The 25,448-nt window shown below is 42.1% G+C and overlaps 2 protein-coding genes across 2 annotated transcripts; both read left to right on the top strand.

Moving 5' to 3' along the window:
* Positions 1 to 605: 605 nt before the first annotated feature.
* On the top strand, positions 606 to 6,922 carry simc1 (SUMO interacting motifs containing 1). The gene is made up of 10 exons (XM_079167482.1): positions 606 to 940; positions 1,874 to 3,196; positions 3,298 to 3,548; positions 3,682 to 3,751; positions 3,929 to 4,077; positions 4,570 to 4,662; positions 4,790 to 4,921; positions 5,341 to 5,497; positions 5,663 to 5,747; positions 6,580 to 6,922. Exons 1-10 carry the CDS (start codon positions 788 to 790, stop codon positions 6,789 to 6,791), a joined length of 2,625 nt encoding a protein of 874 aa, XP_079023608.1. The 5' UTR covers positions 606 to 787; the 3' UTR covers positions 6,792 to 6,922.
* A 307-nt stretch (positions 6,923 to 7,229) lies between these two features.
* cnot6a (CCR4-NOT transcription complex, subunit 6a) lies at positions 7,230 to 22,372 on the top strand. The gene is made up of 12 exons (XM_079167576.1): positions 7,230 to 7,327; positions 8,439 to 8,560; positions 9,550 to 9,736; positions 10,010 to 10,095; positions 10,197 to 10,301; positions 10,516 to 10,584; positions 10,968 to 11,125; positions 11,436 to 11,590; positions 15,221 to 15,375; positions 15,567 to 15,800; positions 17,167 to 17,369; positions 17,477 to 22,372. The coding sequence occupies exons 2-12, from the start codon at positions 8,449 to 8,451 to the stop codon at positions 17,690 to 17,692; spliced, it is 1,680 nt and encodes a 559-aa protein (XP_079023702.1). The 5' UTR covers positions 7,230 to 7,327; positions 8,439 to 8,448; the 3' UTR covers positions 17,693 to 22,372.
* The last annotated feature ends 3,076 nt before the right edge of the window (positions 22,373 to 25,448 follow it).

Genomic DNA, 25,448 nt, shown 5'->3' with positions numbered 1-25,448 from the left:
ATACCTAATTGGATCTTTAGAATTAATCCAGTAGTGTTTTGGGTAGACTCTTGCATATTGTACTGCTCCATAGGAGATAGCCTACATTTTATGGTGCATTTTTGAATGTGATCTAATTCCATAAAATGTTTTTTTGTTTGTGCATGAAGTTAAATGTTCCGGTATTTGTTTTTATCACCTGAAGCCTAATTAGAATGAAATGGAACCATTCATCCATTAAAAGCGCAATAAAACAGGTGTACAATAAAAGCAAAGGTCATGTGACGGGGTTAATAAACAAGCTAAAGGGTGGAGGAGTGGATTCCAACTGGCTTCACTGCAATTTGATTAAAAGTCACCGAGCGGGCATGTGTGTTGGGTGATTTGGAGAAACCAAATGAGTAAACTGTGTCAAACTTTTGGGTAGCACAAAGCTAGAGGACAGGTTTCATTAGAGGAAGTGGTGGCAGGTTGAGTCTTCACACACCAGTAGGTGGTGCCGTTTGCAACTGTGTAGCTGAGTGTGATCCATCCATACGCTAGAAGAAGAATTACAAGAAAAAACAGGAAGCGTCAAATTTTTCGGATTGTCAGTTATACAGTTGATTCAACAGTGTGGACGCAATGTCATTGGATTTTGTTCGGAAATGCCAGAGGACGTACGGTTACATGTAGAGTTAACGTTGTGTGTGTTGGCTCTTCCTTCGTTGGGACTGGGGCGACTATCATGGATCCGCTTCAGGTACTAATACCCGACGTAAGCGGCTGAAGTTTCTGTCTCGTTGTGAGGCTCAAAGGGTGAGGAGACATGGATGAAGTGATCACTCTCAGCTCCGACAGTGATAACGAAGACTCTGATGTGGAGATCGTCGGCTCCTTCAGCAACCTTACGACCAAACCTGACCCGCTGCCCCTCACTGCAGTGCGAGTTGATATCGGTCCGACGTTCAACGTCCCACAGGTGAGACAACACGCGCGCGACCCCTACCTCGGCAGTTACTGGGGAAACCATTGTCTGTAACTTGTATAAGAAGGTAGAAACGAGTTCTAACTAACTTTTAATGTCCTCAAGATGTCGCTGCAGCTGTAGCTAATTAATCGCAATTTAAACCGAACAAAAACGTACAGTGTTTCAGCTTTCCTCGGGTAAATATAGAGATTGTATCTCCTCTATTCCTGCTGCCTTGTCGTGGTGAGTTTGTCAGATAAAGCTAACAAGAGTCATGAAGATATATTGCCTTGGCAAAGCTTCACGTGTAACTTAACCTAATTGGGCTGTTCCTTTTGTTATTATGATATATGAACATGGATTCAATTTGACTTTGTTTGGCGGCGTGTCTGTTCCCACAATCCTGTGGTGGTGAAATACCTTTACATCATGATGGGAATTCTAGGTGTGTCCATTTGAGCTGATCGTATCATCAGCTCTAGGGTGCGTCAGGCCCCGCCCTGGCAAGCTATCAATACAATATGATGCATTCTATTGATTGCTTTGTGGCTTTTGCTCTACTGATTTTGGTTGTCCTGCTAAATGTAATATGTTTTCAGTACTTTATTCTTTGTTTACATTCTCTAGCATGGCCATATCAAATGAAAATATTGCAATTTTGCCATAAAGCAGCATTACTCAATGATTTCCACAATGGCCTAATACAACCAGAGATATGAAAGGGAGAGATACCCCCATATTAAGGTTGTGGTGAAATATCTGGATGCCTTCTCAGAAGTGTGGATTATCAGCTCAAAATACAAGTTTCACAACTTCATATACTTTTTAACCTTATTGGCCAAGAGGAAAGTCAGTTAGAACTGTGTTTATACTGACAGAATCAGAAGCCATGACATTCTTCCCTGTAATTACATGATGCTTACCGTTTCTTTTTCTCTCTTCTAGCTTTATATTGACCTCACCGATCCCAGATGGACTCTTCCAGAGCTGAAACACAAAAGACAAAATGCCTCTGCCTTGACGGTGGTAGACCTGACTGAGACCGACGTAGCACACGGGACAAAATTGGAGACAAAGAATTTGCCACCAGATGACACTCGCATAAATATAGAAAGTACGAATACAAATCAAACTTCAAACAAACAAGATTGTAACTTGAAGGAAAGCTCATCAAGAGACCCAACTGTTTTTGCACTACAGACGGACTGTTGCAGCCTAAAGCCAAAGAAGAGACCTTTGGATTCTCAAACACATCATCGCACAGCAATTGTAAAATTAAGACGATTGCCTTTCCTTCAAACTCACATTGCAGAACTGAAAACAACAAAGTGTTCCGTCTATTTAAACAAAGATTGTACACAAATGTCACTGAAACTAGACAATAATAGTGAAGCACCAGAATGCATTAGTAATTTAAGGATAACTACGGAATCAAATGGTACTCACCTGGATCCCTCGCTGGAGTCTACGGTGGTTGAATCTCTCGTCAGACAGGAAGAGCAAGAGACCAGTAATACATTTACGAACACACAGTTAAATGGTAAAACATCTCCGCTTCTACAGACCCCAGCTAACTCTCCCCGCTCAGACAAAGGGGGCTCTGTTGCAACCTCAAAGGAGCCCAGCACTCGTGAAGACAAGAGAAAGGACTTTTGCTCATCCGTGCTCACCCCTCCTCCAACATCCAATTTGTCATCCCAAGGTGAAGCACAGCATTCCTTACAGGAAGAAGTCGTCTGCTCCAAGCTGGTACAACTGGAACTAGACAAGGGGCAGTCTGGACAAAGCTATCTCTCTGATCCCTTATTCCCCAACTCTCCCCCCACAGAACCAAACCTTTCTCAGCATTTTGATCGAGACTCTCTGTCCCACACAAATCCCATATCTCCAAACCTTATGAGCCAAGTCGACCCAACACCCACCCCTGAGCAGGCACTAGCTGAGAGTCCGACTGAACGGCAGTCGGAGAAGCTCAAGGCTGACAGGGCCTCAAACAGCTCTGACACCCTACAGTGGAGCGTCCCTAATGAACCTCCTTTGTCAGTGTCCAATGAGGACATGGATGACAGATCTGGGGCCGGGACATACAGTGGGGATCTGGGCATTGACAGTCCAGTGTCTTTTCATTGGCAAGAGGGTAGCGACGGAGACGAAGTGAACAAAGAGAGCCCATTTGATATGGACTTTAGGGTGGCCAGTCGAGAGGACCGGCAATTTGTGTGCCCAGTTACGCTCAGGAAAATAATGTCTGAAGCAGTTCAAGCCCCGGTAAGAGACATTTCTCCAAATCTTTCTGTTTCCGTTGCTCTCTTTGCACATGATTATGTGCTTGGCGGAATGTACAGAATCTATTTTCTTTTTTTTTTTAGCTTGATGAAGAAGAAGAGAAGGGTTTTGGAGCTCCAGAGGTGCTGTGCCGTCAGAGCCTGAGCCTGGTTTACAGTACCATCGATGAGAACTACCCAGAGGGCACTTTGCAGCTCTTGTCTGACCTGCTGCAGCCCGGTTACTATCCACCCAGAGATATCACTTCCCACCTGCTGCGGGGCATTCTGCTCGACCTGCAGTGTCCTCATCACCTGTGCGTGCAGGCCTTTAATCTGCTGATGAGGACACAGAGGTGAGCGACTCTAGGAAACAGAGTAATGTATTATTTGTCCTATTTAAATGATTGATCTGTCCTTTACGTCCCTCCTTCCATCTTGTCTCTTCCATATTTAGAGTTAGAGATTAAAACTGCTTTCTGATTGCAGACACCACATGGCTGATGGTACCACAGTGCCATGGGACTGGGAGTTGCTGACCTCAGTCATGGCCGATCAGGTACTATCCCAGATAGCAAAATGTGTCATTGGTTAAAAAAAAAAAAGTATTTAGATATTTATTTCACTCTGCCGTAGTATGCAGACATATTTAAAGCAGAATAGCTTTTTTTGTGATCTAAGTACACTGACATGTCCCTATCCGTGCCCGCCCCTGCTTCCTTGTTCCCATACAAAGAGACATCCGTGTGCGGTTGTGCGTATGCTCCTGGACTATATTGTGCAGACTTTGGAGGACGACTTGCAGGCCAAACGCTCCATCTCTGCACTCCACCGCTCTATTGCCAAGTCAACATTGTCATGTGATCTGCAGTTCCCTCGTGTCAGGTGCACATGTTATTTATTTTTTGTGTTGAAAATGTTTATGTTTAGTTCAGGGGATCAAAACCTGTAAACTTCCCACACAAATGATCATTCCCACACACTGACCTTCATACTGTAATGTACTTTTACTTGGCTTTTTGTCACTGCAATGGCATCATCTCCCTATGTGTCCCAACAGTGGCGTTTGATTTTAAATGCACTGCTATTCTCTGTTAATGTTGCACGTTATTGGATGATTGCCAAAAAAAAAAAACCCCACCTCTTTGGTGTGAACAAAACTCACAGCAGCCTTAAGAAATTGAGGGTTCAAGAGAAGACGTAACATTTAAACTCACGTTGTGATAAAGGCTACTTTATGACGTATACAACATAATATTGCACATCACTCTATCCTACGGTGATCACATTAATGTTCATAGATTAAGAATAGTAAAGTTTTTAGTTCATACTTTTTATTTGTGATAGTAATAATGTGGATGTTTATTTGTTTTCCAGGGAGGTCATCAAGTGGCTCTTCTCTGCCATTATGAAATCAACAGCGCATGGAGAGACTAGAGAAGCAGCCAGAGAGAGGGATGAACTAATCAGGTCAATCACACATTCTTAAATAGTTTCTTTTTTATGATGAGTTGTTCTATGCATGAATATATCATTACGGCTGCTTTTATGCCTGTTTTCCCCACATTTTAAGTTTTTGTCCCGTTGACCCGTGCAGAATGGTGTCCATCCTCCAGAGGATGCTGTCCTTGGCTCTTGAGGTGGACCGTTCTCCGGCTCTAAACTCCGTCAAGCTGTCCCAGGAGCTCTTCCATATGCTCATCAGCAATATACCTCTGCGAGCACACAGGTGAGGGGTGAGGAGGAGGACAGAGGAGTCGAGTGAGGGAGGCAAGATGAGCCGGTTTTGCTTCATCATGAATGGGAAGTTGAAGTGAGCGGAGGAAACTATTTTCTTTAATATACAAAGATCATCTTTCCCTGTGGTTTTGTACCACTGGAATATTCATAGACTTTTGAAATTGTCTATTATAATTGGTACATACAGTAAATTATTAATAGATTTTGCCTTTAAATATTCAATTTGAGACAAGTCGTGTAATATCATTAACAAAAAAAATCAAATGCGTGGCAATCAACGTCATTATTTATTTAAGGGATTAATACATTTAAATGGAGTCACAAAATGATCATAAAGGTAAATTGAAATTTAACTTTTTGAAATGTGTTTTCGGAGCTATCGCAGACTAATCTGTTTCTGACACCCAGGATGTTGTTGCTGGAGAGCCTGCAGAGCAAGCTGCTGAGATGTAAGCTGTTGGAACATCTGTTGGACTATGCATGCCCACGGAAAACCCCTCTGCCCATGTCGCTCAGTCTTCTGCTTCACTTTCTAAAGTACTGCACTCTGACACCAGACCCTTCGGTGAATATCACTCTTGCACCTTGCTTTCACCTTTTACCGTATCAGTCAGCTGTTGCTCTTCACAGATGTAGTTGTGTTAACATATGTGATTTACAATCAAACACTGATGAGTTAGCCACAACAAACGGCCGTTCATAGGAACTGATCCATGACTGTATTCTCCAGGATGGTACTGAACGGTGGCAGAGGTGGGAAGAGTTGGTCCATCTTCTCTGGATGTTGCTGCTCAGCTACAACAAAGCGATGAAAGGTGAAATGTTGGGAAATGCCAGTAAACTGTGCAACAGTATTTGCAGTTAGCTGTAGCCACGATGCACAAACGATTAAATGGTATTACCAACGTTTGTTCACGGTACCCTGAAAAAGATTTCGAAACTTTGTTAATATCAATAAATAAATTGTTTGTGCATTGTGGCTACGAGTGTGCAACTGCTCTCCTTTCCATAATTTTATGGGAATTTCTCTCAGAATTATGAAACATGCTTATTATACAAAACATGATCAACTTTCTTCTTCAATAAATTCTAAAGAAATACATAAATACATAAGGTGAGTGAGGTGATCTGGTCAGAATCAAAAGCAACGTCTGTACTGACTAGAAGAGCTCTCCTGTGTCCTGCAGACTTTAAGCAGACGGTGTTTCGAGCTCGTGAGAAACCTCAGATTCCAGTAAATGTGCAATATGTGGTGGGATACCATCTGGGATTGTACTGAGCTGTTTTATTGGAATCTTTTTTTGTACAGCAGAGAAAGAAAAGTTCTTACTATGGTTAAAAAGAATTAACAAGACTCAGATGTTCCTGGACACATAGTCAAATGTCTTTCCCTTTCCTTTCTACTTAGTATAAGTTACCAATTCTCTATTTCTGTATTTGGTTCATCTCTGGTCACTATTGTGAATATATTCTACTGAATAAATGTATTTATTTATTTTACACTAGATGCCAAATTTAGATATAATAATAGGGAACTTTATACACTTTTTTACCATTCCTGTGCTCTGTCCTTTTGTTAAATATTAAGTATATTTGTGATTGCACATTGCACATTTTGGTTTAACTTGTTTCATCTGTTATACCCAGGCTATCTGTGCAACTCAGTCTCTGACCAAAGAGGCAGTTTTGCCAACTTGGTTTACAAGCCAGATGATATGATATCCAAGCCCGCCATTCGTGAAGCTGTGGAGGCCTTCCTGTCCAGATCCCAGGCGGACCTCGGCCAAGCCTTACCTCTCCATGTGGAAGAGTCCCTCACTTATCTGCAGGATCACCTGCTAGATGTCTGCCAGTGTTGAAATGAAAGACTTGTTCTTTCTTGAATTACATTTTAAAGACTGTACTAAATTAATATTTATATTTTTGTACGAATTGTCTTGTTCAATTATTGTATTCTAAATAAAGGCCGTGCCTTGTTGTGTTTTATGAAGTCAACATATTTTTATATCAGGCATCTCTTAATTACCTATTATCAATAAGTGCAATCTTTCTTGGATCGCCATACAAATGCAACCATTACATCATTACTTTGACTACATTACCATAGTTTGCTAACTAGGCATCATTTGTAAATAAGCCACAGTAAACTGAACTGTGGTATTCCATCCATCCATAACTTGGTCCATCACTCATCATTTTTAGGATTGTATTTACTCTGGTTCAACAGCTGGTTGGACAGTCTGCACACTGACCAATGGGATCACGCGCTGTTACCGACGGGGAGCAAAAAAAAATCCCTTCAGTCGCCATGATACAGCAGCGGAAACGGGTGAGAAGTAGCTAGAAAACAAAAGAGAACACGCAGTCGTCCTCGCGATTTGGTATGCTCTTGCAGGTATGAAAAACAGCAATCATTCCCATTAGACCTGAACAGTTCTCAGACATTTCACCGCAATCTTATTTAGATGATTAAAGCGCCGTGGTCGTTTTTTTAAAGTAGGACTTATCTGGATAGGAAGTCGCTCAGCTTCGAGTAATTGAGATCTGTTAGCTTTGAGCTAACAAGCTACCTCGAGCTACGCTAAATAGCTCGCAATTTCTTGCAAACCCAGCATTGTGTCGCGTAGTGAGCTCGTTTCGCTCACAGTTTACAACACAGTAGCCAATTCTTGCTTTCGGAGGCTAGCTAGCGGTAGCTAACTAATGCGCTTTTTTGTGGCCTAGTGTTAATGCGCAAGTCAGTGCTTTGCTATTATGTAAACAGAAATTGTGCAGTATCCTTTAATATACTTTTGCTTCTTTTTAACGAACCTACTCGCAAATAACGTTAACGCCAGTTGACTAACTGCACAATATCACTAACGTCGCGTGTTAGTTTACCATCTTGCTAGTTAGCAAGCAAGCTAGCTGTAGCTATTTAACGTTTGTTATGTATAGTTTGATAGCTAACGTTGCCTATTTAGGTTAAGCTAGGCTAATGAGTTAGCGACAACGAGAGGAAGAATTGTCTAATTTTAGCTAGAGGTAGCTATTTTTACTCGTTTTCTTAATGCAGTTTTATATCAGATGTATACGGTTAATTAAAGCTTTACTCAGTTCTAGTTTGCTAAGTTTAGCATGGAATGTGCTACTAACTACGTTAATGTTGCTTTTATGTAACTTAACTCCAATGTCTCTAAATAAAGCCGTTTAAAGTAAATTGTATAGTATTATAAATATTGTAAATAATGCATCACTTTATATCTTAATTAAAAACGTGTTCTCTGTGAATGGTAGGGCTTAATACATGTAATGTCTTCAGTCAACATGTGTACATATGGTAACGTTAGCCTTTTAAAATTGTTACATGTGGTTGATGAGCTAATGTGTACACTTCCTCTAACCTAAATCAGTACTCCAGCTTTAGCTGAAGGACTAAATTCCTTAAATGTCTTTCAACTGATGGCATATAGGAGATCTTTGACTCTGTCCATGGATGATATTGTAAATCAAAATGATCTCTGCAGTGTTATAGGAATGCCCAAGGAAAAATATGACCCGCCGGATCCCAGGCGGATGTACACAATAATGTCTACCGAGGAGGCAACAAACGGGAAGAAGTCATACTGGGCTGAGCTGGAAATCAGCGGTGAGTATTTTCAGGGAGTTCCTAGTTTAGTAGGTAAAGTGGTGTCTTAGTGCATCTACCTTTCAGAACCCAAACCCTATTGGGCACATGTGACAGGCCTTTTACACAGCAGACATTTTGACATTTTAGGAATAGCACATGGCTCTGTTCTATTAAAATGCCCACTGTAAGAGCGACCCAGCATGCACAATACCAGAAGTCAAAGCAGCTCAATGGAATTCAGCCATCATTCATTTGATTATTTGAGTCAAACGGTCTTGGGCATCAAAGGACGATTACTGGATCGTCACTGTTAATTGTAGCTCTGCACAGTCCCTTGTAAGGCTGTTTGGGGGTTTTTTCCATTATAAATTAATCTGCCAATTACAAGCTTGATTACCTGCTTGGCCCATAAAAATGTCAGAAAATAGTGTTGAATGTTCATCAGTTTCACAGAGCCCAGGGCAACAGATGTCTTGTTTTGCTTGACCAACAGCCCAAAACTCAATTATATTAAATATAGTTTATAGGAAACTCAATCATCATATATCTACATGTTAACCAGAACAGATGCAGGGACCAGTTTATGATAGGCATTATCCATCAAAAATCAATTTATGGATTTGTCCATTATTATAGTTGTTAGGTTATTTTCTGTTAATAAATTGATTAATTGACAAATAATCACAGCTCAAATTCTGAACTGTGTTTTGCTAGGTTTGAAAAAGGTCACTGTAAAACAGTTTTACACTTAAGAGGCAACATGGTGTGTGTAATCAACAGTCTTAACGTGATTCTGTTTGTCCTTGTTTTCTTGTTTTCCGGGAAATGAATGCGGTCCTACAGTTACGCACAAGCATCATCTTAACTATTGTGAAATCATTCAACCCAGTGTTGACCCATTCACACCAATGGGAAACAAGTTATTCCATGTTTTTGCTTTGTTGAGAGGTGCGTAAATAACTGAATTTAATTCTCCCGTGCGTGTTCTTTTGCCACCGTCACTGCAGGCCGAGTAAGGAGTCTCAGCACAGCCCTCTGGTCTCTCACCCATCTTACTGCCCTGCACATTAGTGACAACTCACTGTCACGCATCCCGCCAGACATTGCCAAACTACACAACCTGGTGTACCTGGATCTCTCATCCAATAAGATCAGGAGCCTGCCGGCAGAGCTCGGCAACATGGTCTCTCTCAGGTTAGTAATTTTAGGCTATAATTAACCCATAATTCAGGTACAGCTGTCACAACATTGATCTTAAACTCTCACACATGCTACACACTGTTTTTTCAATCAATCATAGATCCATAGGATACCTGCCAATGTTCTTCCACATTAAGTTCACATTAATACTCAGTCTGAAGCAGGAAAGCATGGCGTAGGCAAACACTGTTTTTCAACGGCAATAAAGATGGTTGTTTCTCAGGAGGGCTGGTTTCTAATAATCAAATTCCCCTATGTCCTCCACAGGGAACTGCTTTTAAATAACAACCAGTTGCGAGTTCTGCCATTTGAATTGGGGAAACTGTTTCAGTTACAAACACTGGGGTTGAAAGGTGAGTGGCTTATCAATCATTTTTTTTGTAGCCATTCTAGCCTTGAAATCCCATTGTTCTCTTAGCAATGATTCAGCCCACTTTTGCTTTTCCTTCACCAGGAAACCCACTTGCACAAGAAATTATGAGCCTCTACCAGGAACCTGATGGCACGCGGAGACTGCTCAACTACTTGTTAGACAATCTGGCAGGGGCTATCAAGCGCAGTGAGTCCCCCGTCCCGTCCCCCCTCTCTCCGGCAGTTCTGAGACCGGAACAGGAATTGCATATTGCCAGTTTTTATTTCCCCCCAAAAATGTCATCAATAGATATAGGTGGTGAAATTGTGAACCCAATAGCTAACGGGCCTTTAACTAAATTGTTTTGACATCTGTGTTCATGTTGTCCCCCATATTAAACCATTGTTTCCCTTCTGCTCAGTACCAACAGAGCAGCCCCCAGCCCGGTCATGGATTTCCCTCCAGGAACCAGACCGAACACGGGCCTCAGGTAATACCAGAGGTTGATGCTCTTTAACGGATGACACAACCAACCAAACTTTATGTTGGGAGAAATAAATCAATAAATACAACAACAACAAAACCACACATGCATACACACACAAAATCTATTTGGATGTGTTGCCAAAATTCTCTTTTTAAGTGGTATAGAATTTACCTTGTTTACCAAATGCTGTGTAAAATGAATGTTTTCATGTGTAGACAGGAAAAAAGAATACAGCACTGAGCTCGGCTTTATTATGGTTATTTAACTTTAAGACTGGTAATTAAACAACTGTGGAAACGTCCCCTACTAAAAATATCTGAGGCAATAAATCAACAGCTTCTCCAGCTGTTCTAAGTTCCGTCCCGTTTGTCCATTTCTCCCCACAGCACTGTTCTCCGTGATGTGCTACAATGTGCTGTGTGATAAGTACGCCACACGTCAGCTATACGGCTACTGCCCCTCTTGGGCTCTAAACTGGGAGTACAGGAAGAAATCCATCATGCAGGAGATAATGGGCTGCAATGCGGACGTCATCAGTTTGCAGGTGAGAGATGGACGTCAAAGCATGTCTTCAGGTTTCCACTGAAATGAACTAAACTTTATCAATGCAAATCCAACACGATAAAAAGATTTGGGTTGGGTGGCGATAGCAGGACGGTTTTTTTTGCCACACTTCAAGTAAACACAATAAAAGCCACAGCTTATGCACGCCAATAAATGCTCTTTGTTCACCAGTCTTGTATACAAATTTTTTTTAATTTTTTTTGTTCTTTTCAGAAGGAGGTGTTTGTTATACACGAGTGGCTGTCAATCTTTCCCGTTGCCCATCCTGACCCGTTTCTTGTTGATTACAGGAAGTTGAGACGGAGCAGTACTACAATTTCTTCTTGCCCGAGCTGAAGGAGCAGGGGTACGAAGGGTTCTTCAGTGCAAAGTCACGAGCCAGGACTATGTCGGAGTCGGACCGTAAACACGTGGATGGTTGTGCGATTTTCTACAAAACAGAAAAGTATGTACTCACTATTTTTGCAGTTATTGTCCTATATATCTTGTTGAATAGAATTAGGACATACAATTATTTGATTCATCTTCTTAACATTATATATCATTTTTTGATTTTATTTATTCATCCAAGTCCGAATCCAGTTAATAACTTCATGAGGTTAGAGTTAGGATAGCTCCTAATATTGTTGCTTAAGTGACTTATACAGTGTTATTGTTGTGCATTTATAGTTTATACTAAGCGTGTATGATTTTTCCTCCATTTAGCAGATGCAATAATTCTAACAAAGAAATGAGTTATGACTTTATAAGCATTTCACTCAAATCTGTAATGCTGGGAAACTGAAGCCTGTGCTTTCTTTTGTTATTAATTGCGGTTGACGGTGTCTTGTTTTTGTTGAGCGGTGTGGAACTACCACTGCTGACCTACCGAACCAGTTTGGCTATTCTGCAAACTAGCAGGTCTCTTTGTTGTAGCCTTCAGACGCCACTTTCACAGTTGTGAAACCACAAGCCGTCTGCATTCGTAGGCTACAAAAGCGAGATGTTTTGAGACAGAATATTGGGGGTTGACATTGACAGCAATCTTCATAACGGGCTCTTTTTATACCGAAGCACATCGATTTGATTACTGAATTTTTTTAATCCATATTTTGAGAAACTTGCACATGTTTGTTTGTTTGTTTGTTTGTTTGTTTGTTTGTTTGTAGAATATGAAAGTGGTGCTTTTATGAGTCAGCCATCGCTACTTACGATATCCAGCACACTTCTGACCCTCGACAGTGGTGGGGTGTTATGTGAGAAAGCACTTTTAAAGATTGTTGTTGTGGTCAGTGAACACTAGCTGTTAATGTTGATTTGCATTAAAGGAGCACAACATGGGATTCGCTCATTAAAGTCTGTTTCCAGGTTTTGGCAAGTACTATTGCATATGTGGGGGAAAAGTTGTATAAAGCGTGTTGCCGCTCCACAGAGAGCCGAGTTAAGGCTAATGCATTTCATTAAGTGATTTCTCAAGTTGAAAATAGAAATCCGCTGATGTGGAGCAACAAAGACGTCTGCTCATCAGACCTCTGTAGCTGCTACTCGTGTCTGTTTGCATCCTGAGGCTTTGTTAGCAGCTACACGCATAACAGCAGAATCTCTAAACTGTTGATGGACGTGTTGTAGGTAACGTAGGTACAAGAAAGCGACATTGTGGAATAAAAAAGACAATCTCTGCTTTTGATGCTGTCATTTCGCTGCTTTCAGCTGTCCTGACTATACGAATACGATGCTAAATTGTTTGGGTACTCTGCCAAGACGACATGAAAAAAATATCAGTCCAGTTTTTAATAAGTGATATCATTAAATAATGACATTGTTTTTCTTTTTATATGTAAATCATAACAAACTTAATTATCTGAGATTAAACAGAATGAATTGTTGTAGAGTTTTGATATTGAATAACAGCTTCTAGTGTTGAGGTAAAAACAATACATGTGACCATTATTAGCCTCCAATAAAAAAGCATGTATTTGACATTCATTTAAACGCATAGAAGGCTGAGGTTTGGTCCATACAGCAGCTGGCAGTGCTGATCTCTGCATTCTACTGAAGCAGATAAGTTGAATGGTTTTAATTTCCACTCTTATAAAAATGTATTGTACTGCGTGTCATTAATCTTATAGCTTTCCCTAAGTTGGTATTTAAATCATCATGTTGCACTATGTCAGACTTCTGCTTGTTTTCTTGCTCTGATATTGAGCGGCATCAAGTTTTACCAATTAACCAAATGTGAGTGAGTCTGAGGAGCTTCTCAGAGCTTTGGGAGAACAATGTTAGTCTCTGTTAAAGTCGGTTAGGTGGAAAAAAGACATGTATGAATACATAATACAACAGCCTACATGATTAAAAGTGTTGTCATGCATGAGCGATTGAAGGACACAGCTGCAGTACCGTTGAGCCTGAAGATTGCTCCGCTTAGTTTAGATATTTCGGTAACTGCTTCTCTTAAGTTTCGAAGATAAGAAAAATCCAATCTTCCTGTTATTGAAGCAATTCTTAAATTCATTGCTGTATCCTAACATGTACAAGGATGCATTGCACGAGCATTGAAGAATCTTCCACCTAAACCTACAACAGTACACCTTCTGAAACTAAGTTCCTCTTTTACACCGAGGTAAGAGGCTTAATTGCCTTAATAACTCATAAAACATGCCATATGCTAGCAGCCTTGAGTGGCCTTTCGACGGTTAAATATCACAGTCAGCCAAAACATGGTCAACTGTAATGTAACGATCACACTAACACAAAAATAAAACATAACTGCAGGTGTTTTTCACACTACATACATCAATTGGAAAGAGGAGATCAAGTTGAAAAGAAGCTAATTTAATTTTTTTAAATAGGATTTCATTCACAAGTTTCTGTAATACCAAGAAATTCCAGATGTCATCCTAAACTGAGACTTGTGATTTCAGACTTGATCCACGATCTGTTTGCAGCGCATCCTAAATGAAGCTTGTTTTCATGAACTCATCTTTGACAATGCTTACAAACCTTAACCCAGGGGTCGGCAACCTTTACTATCCAAAGAGCCTTTTTGATCTATTTTCCACCGAATAAAGTTCGTCTGGAGCCGCAAAAGCTATTTGATGTCACAGTTTATAAAGTTTTATATATAGTTGTATTATATATATACAAAAACTATAGTTTGTTGTATTTATGAAACTATAGAACAAGAATAAAGACACTTGTTGACATTTTATTGCTATTTTACGTGTTATAACAAAATCAAACTCTTATGAAGAGGAGAGTTTGCTGCAGCAGAGGAATCGCTCATCTCCAGTGTGATACTTTCCAGCAAATGCTGTTTGTGTTCTGGAAGCGTCTTTCAACATTAAATTTTTTGTTGTTTGTAAATTTCTCGCCACATATCAAGCATACAGATAGGCCAGCATCGTTCACAGTGAAAGCAAATGAATACATCCACGCAGAATTAAACTCTATATTCCTCCCTAACTTTTCTGTTTTGGGATTTATCCATTGATAGTTTACTGAGGGCGGAGGTCTGCAAATCATGACATGATCAGCCACCTGGAGGGAAAGGTGCTGGACAGCGACGTAAGACGCAAGTGGCTGATCGCGTAGCGCGGTCGTTTTTGAATATTTTACTATTTTGCTCGACAGAGTTCGAATCCAGGTTAATGCGATCTTTCCATAAATATATTTTCTTCAATGTATTTCTTTATACGTGGCTGTGATGTAGTGCTACACTTGTACAATCGTAATCCCCGCAATATATATGAGATGTGGCTTTTAGATCTCCAGCAATATGTTTGTGAATGTTTGACGAATCTGGCAACAGAGGCAGAAAACAGCTGCTGCTGTTACCAAACACAACACACGCACGGAAGGGAAACCAGTAGGACCGGCACCCACTACATGCCCAGTGTACGTGAATAGTCATGTGATATTCGTTTTCAGGCGTTTAAGTCGGGACGGAGATCATTTCGAAAACGATGCTTAAACGCCGTGTGGACGGAGGACTCCGGGAGCCGCAACAGAGGGGCCGAAGAGCCACATGCAGCTCCAGAGCCGCGGGTTGCCGACCCCTGGTTTAAGCCTTCTCTCCCCTCCTCCTGTTTATCTCCAGATTCAGCGCAGTGCAGAAGCACACTGTGGAGTTCAACCAGCTGGCCATGGCTAACTCCGAGGGCTCGGAGGCTATGCTGAACAGGGTGATGACCAAGGACAACATCGGGGTAGCGACGCTGCTCGAGGTCCGCAAAGAGATGATGGAGGCCTCCTGTGAGTAGACACTGTGCTCATCTTTGGCCAAATGCGATAATTAATTCTGACTCGACTGTGGTCGGAAACTCGCTTACCTGAGGATTGTAGGTGCTCCATGAATGACGGACCGTTCTTGGGGCTGTGTGATTCATGAGCCGGAATTCCTGTCCGCGTCACATCTCCCTGCTTGCTTCTCTCCCTCCTCTCAGCTGGAAAGTCCCTCCACGGCATGGAGAAGCAGCTGCTCCTGGTGGCCAACGCCCACATGCACTGGGACCCGGAGTACTCCGATGTCAAGCTGGTCCAGACCATGATGTTCCTGTCGGAGGTGAAGAACATAGTGGACAAGGCCACACGCAGCCTCAAGTTGTCCTCTGTCTCTGGGGAGATCAACGCCATTCCACTGGTGCTGTGCGCTGACCTCAACTCCTTGCCCGACTCTGGTAAGTAGGCGGGGCTAATAGAGCGGTGCGTTATCTGACCGCAGAGGTTCGTTTGTTTGTTTGTACATTGAAGATTCTAAAACGGTGACGGGTAATCCTTTAGGTTGTTTCCCTAACGATGTGTTCAAAAACTTCTCTGGATAAGCAGGTCTGTCCTTCATGGCTGCTTTGTCAGTTTAATAAGAAAAAAGGAATGAGCACCCAATCACCAAAATAACCCAAATGACTATTTTTTTTAAAGATTGTATGTATGTATAGCCTTATTGCACTGGCAAACTGAGTGGTATTTGTGTCATATCTTCAGTTCATTACTCCCCACAGAAGTCGTCTTGAACTTACTTGACAATTTGGCGTTCTCCCTTCCAGATAATCCAGCCATGTAACTGTCCATTCACAAGATGAAGTTGCACACTTTAGGATCCTCCTAGACCCGAAGATCTGCACCAACATGAATAGTTTCTGAGAGAGGCGTCTAACAGTCTTTGCCAGTCGTAACTCACAGACCAGCGCATTGCTCGTTGTAAATAAATAGAACATATTTCAGCAATATAGTCCATCAAATCACACTCCAGGAAATTCTCTTACTAATGATTTAATTTGACATAAGACTGATTTCATAAAAGCGATGTATGCAAAAGAAGCCGTCCGGAGTGGAGCACGACAAAAAGACAGATGGTTATTTGATGATCAGTTACAGATTTATACATCTATTTAGGTATTTATTACTTTGACTTGGATGTCACTTAGTAATATAGTTTGATTATTCATTTCTGGGGATGGTGGAAATCGGCTGATTAATCAGCTGTCGTCTGCTCCAAACTGGTTTTTATATCCGCCTTTAAACACACGTTTGGTTCAAATCTAATTTGAAGTCACCGCGGCCTCTTGAGATGTGGTGGATTTGTACAATTTTATAGAACAAACAATCAGTTAATGGAGAACATAATCTGCTGATTAATCAATGGTGAAATGAATCATTATTTGCGGTGGTAATGTTTTGGCAGTTAATTAGCATGAAATAAAACCACGCAGAGTTTAGTCAATAGTTTATCAATCCATTATTTTGACAAATTTCTTCAAGCTAAAGTTGTCCTGAAAAGGTATTCAGCCTCTCCTGCTTCATGTGTACAGCAGCGATCATTGTGGCCCTCACAATAACTTCAACAATCACACAGATTCATATTTTGTTTATTTCAAATGTGCCTGAAAAGTGAAGCATGGCTTTATGTTACAACCCGTACTGCTAGAAAGGCCGTCTGATGCTAGAAAGGCCGAACTGATTTCTCTCGGTCTGTTGCGACCTTGAAGTGCCGCTTGACTTTCCTTCATTCTGATGAAGACGACCGCTCATCTCCCCTCTCTTCAGGCGTGGTGGAGTACCTAAGTACTGGTGGGGTGGACTGCACCCACAAGGACTTCAAGGAGCTTCGTTACAGCGACAGCCTGACCAAATTCAACTGCAACGGCAAGAGCAGCTCGTCCAACGGCAGGATCACCCACGGCTTCAAGCTGAAGACCGCTTACGAGGACGGCCTGATGCCTTACACCAACTACACCTTCGACTTCAAGGTGAGTGCACTGGCGGCACAGATCTGGTTAATACGGCTGCTTCTTTATAGGCTTAATATCAAGGATGTGTTGCTTTTGAGGTGACTCCCCTCGTCTTCTCTCCTCAGGGTGTCATCGACTATATTTTCTACTCCAAGCCTCACCTGAACGTGCTGGGTATCTTGGGCCCCCTGGACCCCCACTGGCTGTTAGAGAACAATGTCAGCGGCTGCCCACACCCCCACATCCCCTCCGACCACTTCTCCCTCTTCAGCCAGCTGGAGCTCCTCCTGCCCAATCTGCCCCCCCAGGTCAACGGGCTCCACCTGCCTGCACGCAGGTAGTGAGTCCCCCGCCACGTCACCGGGGGAAGCTGCCTCTCCCGTTCAGACCCTCCTCCCTCCCTCCCCACTACCAGCTCTTCCCTCCACCACACCGGAGGAGGAAGACAAATACACAACCTGTAAAATATTCGTACAGTGAGGTCTGGCCGACAGGGATTTCGTATAATGTTATAGATAATCTATATTTTTCTTTCTCCGTTTTTTTTCTTTCTTTTTTTCTTCTTTTTTTTTAACTGCTTGATTCAGTCCTGTTCGTGTATCATATTTTGTGTTTTGGACTCCCTCTCCTCCTCAAACTCCACCCACCCACCCACTTTGCTTCGGTCTTTCCTACTACAGGGGATGGTAGCTCATTCAGATTGGTCACATGGGCCACCGTTTGGTTTTAGAGCGAGGGGAAGCTGAGAAGTGGCTGAGGGGACGACGTTCCCTAGCTGGTGGTCTGTCTGTCCTGTATAAATCTGAAACCAGCATCGACAGCAGACTCGTCAGCCTCCGACCTCCATCATTGGCTCGTGCTTGTTCCCCCCCCCCCCCCCCCCCCAGCCGGTGTACTTTCTCAGTCTCTTTTTAGGATTCACTTATCAGTTGAGTCGTATGTTGTTGGGTCGGATCAGCCTTTAGCTGGTAGTTAAGCGGCCCCGGAGATGGCTGTAGCACGGCTTGCATGAGGTGAGATTCCCCCGCTGTCATTCTGAGGTGCTGAGGCCTTTTCGTGTGGTCACGGCCTCCCGCGGTGCTACAAGATAGTCTACACCTGTGACCCCGACCCTGGTGCGTTAGCCACCAATCCCACAGATGTCCCGAGAATCAGACGTCCCGAGAACTGCATTCGCCCGGTTTCCCTCGGGCTGTACGTCGTGTTAATTTGTGAAGGAAGGCTATGGCGAGAAACTGAGGGCAGCTACCATCTTGTTTGCAGACTGTTTTTAACCCCAGCTTGTATAGTTGTGAGGTCTGTGCTAAGGAGCTCATGTGGCCCACGTACCCCCATTTTTGGTCACGGGATTTAGGCTGATGGGCAAAGCGATAAGGGGCTTTCACAAATCTTTTTCTTTGTCTCGATTTGCTTTTAGGCAGAGAGAGCGAGTAATGGCTAATACACAGGAGTAAAAACCAGCATTCCTCTCACTGTCTGGAGTTGCCATCCAACTCCACACATGCAAGCTTACAGACACACACAACTCGACACAACACAGGTAATTTGCAGGCAGATCTGTAGCACTGTCTCTGAGGCCAGTAGTGACTTTCCCCAGCCATAAATTCATACACAAAGCCGTGGTTTTTCCCACAAGTGTTTGTACAGAATAGAAATCTAGACTCAGTCTTTACATGATTGTATATGAACCACAAAAGACCTGTTTTCTGGCGTTTTTTTGTACTAAGAGTAAATTATGATCAGATTTGAAAAAAAAAAAAGAAAAAAAAGATTGTATTGTAAACTATGGCTAAATTTTTATCCAGTTAATGTTGAGATGAATTGATATTACCAGCTTGTACAAAAGACGTAAGAAGAGGTTGTTCAAGGCGTTCACTGTCACTACTTTGCACTCCCTAGATATTGGCTGTAATTAATGTATCAGTATTTTAATTCTTTTCTCTCCCCCTGCTGTTGATTTGATATGCCGGCCTATTGCTGCAATTGTAAATAGACCACAGAGTAGTCTGCCTGTTGCTTCTTGCCCATTATCAAAGCCATTGGTCCACACTGCTGCCATCAGTTCAGATTAAAGGACGCGCAAGGATGAGTCGCAGCCCACCAGTGACTCCACATCTGTTCATCGATACGTCTCACACACACTCACTCCCACTAGTGACGTGTGACCCATACTTCTATTAATCCCACATGTACAAGAAAAACATCGTGCCTCACTGTAGCAGTTGTCGTTGTCTTGCACTATTTACATTTGACGAACGCCTGAACAACCTTTTCTCCTTTTATTTTTAAATACTGTTGAGACATTTGTGAAGATTTTATGTCCTTTTATTGGTTTTTGTTGATGTTGATTTCCTTTTTTATGAGCTGTGACAATGTTATGATGATGTGTATATTCTTCCTATTCATTGAGCTCTCTAGTAATCAGGTATGCTTTCTCCCCTCCTTACGGAACACGAGTAGGATGTGTAATCTGTGTTGAATCCACTCGCTCTGATTGTTTGCTCCCTATTTGTACCTTAGCACAGCTCCACGGCCAGAACCCCCAAAATATCTATCCCGTTGCTCCTTTCCATGGCCATGAAATCTAAATCTCCTACGCCTGTCCATCACCCTATACCCCTCAACTGCCCAACCTCAGACCTCCCCTCCCCCCCTATATTACTCAAGCTGTGTCTTTTTAAAACCCCTTTGCTCAACCACTCTGTATAGTTCTCTTCCCCTCGTCACTAGTGCCATCTGTGGACCCCCTACCTCTGCGTTGGAGAAGGTGGAAGACCCACTTTGCTCTGCTTTTTGGACGAACGAGAGATGAGGGACAGTGAGCTCAGCTATTTCTCTCTGAATGCCAGGCAGGAATGTTGCGATGAATGAAATTTGTAGACTTCTCAACCAAAAAAAACAACGAAGAATTAATTCGACAGACATGCTTTTACGAAAATCCACCAGGTGATGGGCACTTGATTGATTGAGATGTAGCTCCCCTCACTCTCTGGTCCATCATATTAGTGAATAAAGATCTAATTTACTTTAATGTATATGTTGAAATGACTTTTTTTAAAGCGAGAGGGAAGCCAGTAAATAGGAAGTGTACGTTTAGTCCTCAGATCAAGGTTTCTCGTCCCATTTGTTTCCCCCTACATGTTTGTCTTTTAACTTTTATTTTGTTCTCTAATGGAAACCAATGTGTCCAGTTTGATTCTTTTTTTTCCTGAATGGCATTAGTATTGTAGTAGATTAAAAGGCTAGCTTTTTTTGTAAAGTGTGAATAAAAGATGTATCTCATGTTTCCTTTCTAAAAAGATAATGAATTGTGTTTTGATGTGTAAATCATGAATTCTAAGACGGTGTTATGTTTGCTACATTGTTTTTACTTGTACTCAATATATATTTTTTTTCCCCCAAAATAATATTTCCATCACAAACCAAATCCTCTGTAGCAATCATGATGGTGAGACGTTGTCTTGACGGGTTGATTAGAGGAGTTGAATGTTGCTGATAATGCTTCCTAGAATGAAGGATTGAGCTCATCGGAGGGAAAGTTCCTGCAGCGTTGGTGTCAGTAAACACGTTCAGCACAGGGATGTTCAATTTGATTTCTTTATTTGCTTTTCAGCTTTATTTTGGATGTTGCATGGCACTAGCTGGAGAGTGCTAGTGCCTTTAGGTTAGGACAGCAGAGCTGTCTCACTAGTGGCTGCAGTTCAGTACTAGAACCACTGTTCTGGTGTTAGTTGTGTTTTTTTTTTAAGCTAACAGAGCGCCGCTGGTCGCTTAACTGGTCCTGTGATGATTTTGAGTACTACTAGTCCATTTCACTCTGTTCTTGTGCATCACAGTGGTTAAATATGTTACATTAGCTAGTTACTATTGATGGTCACTGATGTGACTGAAGTCTTTTTGGTTGTTGACTGCCCCCCCCCCCCCGTCCTCACCCCCCCCGTCCTCACCCCCCTTTGTTAAACCACAGACTTTGACTTCTGACGGAACATCTGGCGAATCACAGAGCGGAGTTATGTCACCCTGTAAGCTCCCGTCGAGCGCCCACATTGTTAGCTTTGTAGTTTCCACTGTTGCATTGTGTTTAATAGCTGGCTTGTTTAGGTGTAGAGTAATTTCCCAGGCTGCATCTCTTTGTAATGGTGCACACCAAAGCTGCTTGTAGTCCAGTTCTCTGTTGTAGAGCGAGCTCTTTCTCCAACCACTCACATTTTTGATTTTATCCGAATCATAGTCTTCATGAAATGTAGGGCTGTAAGGAAATTGAGGTACTTTTGTCCTCGTTTTCCCTTGAATCACATGAACAAGTTGCATTCATATTCATACTCGTGTTTGGTTTCTCCAAAACACACACTCATTCTAAAGGCATCCTTTTCAAAACAACGTGGCAATAATACCCAGAAACATTCAGACCCACACAGAATGGGTTTTTAAATATTTTACCTGCAAAAATGTAGCTATTTCCTCTTTCAAACTGTGGTTGTTGTGGTTTCTTTTGCTTCCGATCTCGCTCATCTTCAACCCTCTAGACCGTTGTGTTACCTGAACACCTTTCTTTGGCCCATGTATCATCCATCTTGTATATTTGCTCATCTCCTCCTCCCCGCCGAGCTAGTAGTAGTTGTTCAATGATCAGGGTTGTCTATCTGTAGTCAGCTGAGTACATATATTGATCTGTGTCACTGTGTTTATGCACTGGACCAACTATTGTTTACCATTCATGAAATACCAGCAAAAAAGAAAATAGAATAATGACAAAACACTTGCACAATGTTGTAGAATGTCCATTAATCCAGATGAGAAATCAAAGGCAGCTGTTTTCAAATCAACACATACTGTTTTAAAAAGAAACTGAATGGTAAACAATGCTTTCTGTTGTACCCCTTAGCCGTCCTCTTGATTCTCTTCGGACTAGTTTTCTTTTCTTTATTTTCGTTTGACTACAGGTTCTGCTTGTTTCCTTTACACCTACCTATGTATTTTCCTACTTCTGGTTGAAAATAAATTCTATATTATCTGTTTCAGGCTGTGTCACCTCTTATTCTTTGCAATGGATATTGAAAATAAAATCTATATCTGTTCTCCTTGTACGTCCTCCTTTTTCTTATTCTTTCCAGTCTTTTTCAGACTTGATTAACACGAGACAGCCGCACAAATTGACGGCAGCTAGTATTTTTTAGTGGTAATCTTCTCCTATTCCTCAGTCCAGTGACCTCAAATGTGGAAAAACATGCAGTGACAGCAAGCGGACTGCTAGCTCACCCTCGCCTCACATGTTGCACGATATAAACCATAATGTGTGTGGTGGTTGATGTGGAAGATGCAGATGGCTGGTGCCAGAACTTGCAGCTTTTCATTCTGACTACATTCTGCAGCAACTTAATTAAATGTGAGTATCGGTGGATGTTTGGTTGCAATTAAAACCCGCACACTCGCAACTCGCAGTGACACATTTGTCCAGACTAGTGAGTTAGAGAGACCGTCACGGTTGAAGCCTCTGTGTCAGCAAGTACACTCGCCCCCCTGAAGTGTCCTTTGGTAAGACACTGAACATTTATCGGCACCACGGGGGCTGTTTTTGTAGCCGAGCCAGACCTTTTGTTTTTCCTCCAGGACAGCAAATGAAAAGAGAATTTCCCATCGGGGATCAATAAAGTTTAACATGAACATTTAATACCTAAAATGGCCCGGGGGTGACAGTTGTGTTTTATTGTTTGTAGACACACGGTGGAGCCAAAGGATCAGGCTACGCAACGGAACTGAGAACGGATCCATCTGTGTCGTCTACTGAAGGAGTTGGGATGCCAGGTCTGAACGAGTCACTGGCGGCTCATAACATCAGCTGGAGTGAATGTAGAGAGAAGTTGAGTTCAAACACAGTGGATGCACAATAATAATACTTCTAATCGAGTAATAGCACATTACATTGTAAATCTGAGTGGTGTAGATACATATTGGTATTGATGTGCCAATTACAGCTGCCAATGATAACAGGGGAGTTAGTGTGTGAATATGCAGTATACGGCATGTTGTTTACAACCTCTGTCAACACTTTCCTAGAGCTTCATAGGCCTAGTGCTGTCATGATTTGTCCATTAATCCCTTTTAATTAACACTGGTTATGATAGTCGATTGAATAATTTAATAAAACAATGTATCAACTGAAAAGGAAGGTGTTTTTTGTGTGGGGTTTTCTTGTCCGTTAAACTCATGGATGGTTCACTTTTACCCTTAAGACATCAGAAGGGTTAATCAATAACGCTCCTCATGGTAGACCTGCCACACAGGCAGCCTTTGATCAACGTGGTGTTCACTGAGGTCTATTGGTTGTGTTTGTTTGCTTCCAACTGTTGGGGCTGGTACATCATGCAGAACATGGTGGACGTCCACACTGAAGTGCTGCAGTTGTGTCCATGACATCATTAGCAGTTAACAGACCTGCAATGATGTGCGCCACCATCTCCCCCCTTCATGAAGATGAAGTGGCTGCAGAAGAAACCAAGTGGCTGCGAAGCCTTAACAGACACACACAGAAAAGCAACAAAAAAAAAGTCATGATAACAATGTGAAGTTCTGCAGAACAAAATAATATTGATAGTTTCTCAATCGTGTTTTGATCTCACACACGCCTGGATACAGGGAGTCAATAACTCCTGTTGACGCAGCAGAAGTTGTGCGCAAAGAGCCACGGGGGTTTCCTGTTATTACCCTGAAATGGACTGTGACAGTAGCTATAAATCTCACCTGATTGTGCTCACATGGAAACCAGGCACTTTGTAAACACGCTGCCTTATTTCAGCCGAGTTCATCTGTTTCAAATGAGGGTTTTTGGAAGTTGGAAGAGAATATCAAAGGCGGTCAAAGAGACAAATTTTCCCTCTTAAGGATGTGAACTATATCTCTCTGGAATTTTCTTGCAGGAACAGCTGTCAAAATATGTGTTTGTGTGACATTGGAGAGGGAGTTTGTTGTTCGCGTGGAGAGAGAGAAGGAGGGAGAGATCAGACAGATTCCTCTTGACTTCACCTCAATGTTTGCGGACTATCTGTCTCGTGTTGACGTGGCAGCGTGATTGCAATTCCCTTAAAGTCTTTTGCAGATGTAGACTCCCTCGTTCTCTCCTCTCTTGCTCATGCTTGTTTTCTTCCTTCTCTATATCCTCTTTGATTTCTCCTCCCCCACTCAACTACCCCTTTTTTTTTTATCCTCTTCCTCTGAAATTCCCACAAGTGTGTCTAAGTATGTGTATGCGCGCACGACTACTAGGCCAGTTGCCCGTGTGATGTTCCGCCAACTTCTCCGAACATGCTCTCAAAGCACTTCTCTGGATTCCACGGTTGTGGATTCAAGTTGTCAAGCTCCAGAAATGAGCACATGAAATATAGCCGTGTGTGTGTGTGTGTCTGAGAGTGGTGGACCAGCCAGACCAGACACACAGCCAACACAGCAGGCCCGAGCCCGAGCTCCCGACCTGAAATACCCTGAGAATGTTCTGTGGAAATCCAGCGAACCTTTTGAACCAATCCGACCAAAATGATGATTGCTTGGCAATAGCTTTTACTGTGGAGGGAATAACACCTGGGCATTTGCTGGTCTGTAAAACAGCACGTCTGTGTCTGTGTGTGTGTGTGTGTGTGTGTGTGTGTTTTATCACTCTTGTTAAACCAAGGGGTGTGGTTGTGTCCTGTTAGAGAGGATGGTGATAACCCGAGAGTTACGTGCAGTTTTGAAGAGAGGACGTGAACTGTAAAACATTGTGAGTTGGTTTAACTTAATGACTTTCTCTGCTGCTTTAAAAACATGACTGTTGACTAAAAAACAACTCAGACATCAGTTGCCTCATGTGTTATTGCGATGTAAAAAAAGAAAAGGAAGTTTACTGCTCTGGTGAAAACAAGTTAATCAGAGTAAAGACATTAGGTTAAATCAACTGCTTAGTCACACTAACATGTTACATTTACATTTGTTTTGCATTTACATTTTCACTTTAATGTAGTGCTATAGTGTTCTAGGCCGGTCAGTACTACAAAACTCTTAATACTGTCCTCAGGACCTCAGCAACATAACGCTTGAACCTCCCTCCATTACATTAATGTTGGA

This window comes from Pholis gunnellus, assembly GCF_910591455.1.
Source record: "Pholis gunnellus genome assembly, chromosome: 10".
Classification (NCBI taxonomy): Eukaryota; Metazoa; Chordata; class Actinopteri; order Perciformes; family Pholidae; genus Pholis; species Pholis gunnellus.
The sequence above is the reverse complement of the archived record's forward strand: the minus strand, read 5'-3'. Positions and strand labels throughout refer to the sequence as shown.

Excerpts from the sequence above, each read along its gene's own strand:
- simc1 (XM_079167482.1), top strand. The coding sequence starts at position 788 with ATGGATGAAGTGATCACTCTCAGCTCCGACAGTGATAACGAAGACTCT. Across the intron at positions 3,752-3,928 it reads CCTCAGTCATGGCCGATCAG|AGACATCCGTGTGCGGTTGT; the intron begins GTACTATCCCAG and ends TCCCATACAAAG. Across the intron at positions 5,748-6,579 it reads CTACAACAAAGCGATGAAAG|GCTATCTGTGCAACTCAGTC; the intron begins GTGAAATGTTGG and ends TGTTATACCCAG.
- cnot6a (XM_079167576.1), top strand. The coding sequence starts at position 8,449 with ATGCCCAAGGAAAAATATGACCCGCCGGATCCCAGGCGGATGTACACA. Across the intron at positions 10,096-10,196 it reads ACAAACACTGGGGTTGAAAG|GAAACCCACTTGCACAAGAA; the intron begins GTGAGTGGCTTA and ends TTCCTTCACCAG. Across the intron at positions 11,126-11,435 it reads CGGACGTCATCAGTTTGCAG|GAAGTTGAGACGGAGCAGTA; the intron begins GTGAGAGATGGA and ends TGTTGATTACAG.